Source organism: Drosophila sechellia, chromosome 3L (assembly GCF_004382195.2).
Source record: "Drosophila sechellia strain sech25 chromosome 3L, ASM438219v1, whole genome shotgun sequence".
In the NCBI taxonomy this organism is placed as follows: domain Eukaryota; kingdom Metazoa; phylum Arthropoda; class Insecta; order Diptera; family Drosophilidae; genus Drosophila; species Drosophila sechellia.
The window spans coordinates 10,708,860-10,710,201 of NC_045951.1; the positions used below are offsets into that span (position 1 = coordinate 10,708,860).

At 48.1% G+C, this 1,342-nt stretch overlaps 1 protein-coding gene across 1 annotated transcript; it reads left to right on the top strand.

Annotated features, from left to right (window-relative positions):
* The first annotated feature begins 585 nt into the window (after positions 1-585).
* On the top strand, positions 586-1,342 carry LOC6605197 (histidine-rich glycoprotein). Its single transcript, XM_002030000.2, has 2 exons — positions 586-688; positions 752-1,342. The coding sequence occupies exons 1-2, from the start codon at positions 683-685 to the stop codon at positions 1,205-1,207; spliced, it is 462 nt and encodes a 153-aa protein (XP_002030036.1). The 5' UTR covers positions 586-682; the 3' UTR covers positions 1,208-1,342.

Here is a 1,342-nt window from a genome sequence, read left to right on the forward strand (position 1 = left end):
GTCTCTAATTGGCATCTTGTGGGAGTGATCTATTCAATTAGCATCCAATTGATTCTTTACGCGTCGCCCACCTCAACGCGCCTGTTGATCCTCCAACAAAGCGGTTCCAGCTATTTCTGGCACCTCTTCTATTTGCTATCGCCACCAGCACCCACACATCGCGATTTTGTAGCACTGATTTTCGAGTTGTGCGACTTGCGTCGATCGAATTTTCGCACCTCTATTCGAGATTCGAGATTTTTGCCAAATATTTGGACTGCTCACGTCCAATTTGATTGAAGCCCGGCGAAATGTTGGTCACTCACCGGGGCTTTCACTACGCGGATTGCCAAATGGCCAGGCCAGTGGTGGTGGGAGTACTGATTAACCATTGCACTGGGGCTGTGGGCCATAAAATTATGACACGATCGGCGGGCACCTACTTAGGGTTTGTTGACAGTGGCCCCGGCACACTCCCCTTACATAATGAGGGAAGACCGCTTATTCATACGATTTGACATTAATTCAAATCACGTCCTTACCCACTATTTTCGATTTCGTTTGAATTTTCTTTGGGCCGAGCCTCCTATAAAATGATTGAGTTCCATTCGCTGAAGGCACAGTCAATCGACAACAGTTCAGCAGACAAAGAGTAAGCTTAGCAATTGGATAACCCCTCAACTCAAGCAAGGAATCTCTCAGAATGAAGGTAAAGATGGAAGGAATTTTTAAAATATTATAAAATACGAAAAATATAACTTGAAATATTCAGTTCTTCGTGTGCATCTTGGCTGTGCTGGCTGTGGCCCAGGCTGCCCCAGGTCTCCTGCCCCATGTGGATAGCCACCATGGTTACCACCATGAGGAACTGCCTCATCTGCTGGACGCTGAGATCCATCATTCGGATGGCATCCATCTGGGACACAGTGCCGCTTTGGTGCACGATGATCACCATCTGAACCACCATCTGGATCATCATTTGGATCACCACCTGGTGGAGTCGCTGCCAACCACAGTGTACCATCATGAGCCGCTCCACTACCACTACGCTCGCCTGCACTCCGCTCCGGTGGTGCACCACCATCACCATGACACCCATGCCGCCGTGGTGCATCACAGTATTCCGGCTCACTTCGATGTCCACAGCCACTCGAACCTGCTGTCCTTCGCCAAGCACGCCCTGCACGGAAAGTACGGAAAGGTCAGGATCACCGAGACCCATTATTGAGAGATTCCAAAAACATCCATTGTCCATAAAACCTCTGACTAGCCAAACGCTCCCTCATGACTCATAATTTATTAGGTCAATAGTTAAGCTAACGACAAATAACTCGATTAAACGGGTGACAAGTTGAACAAATAA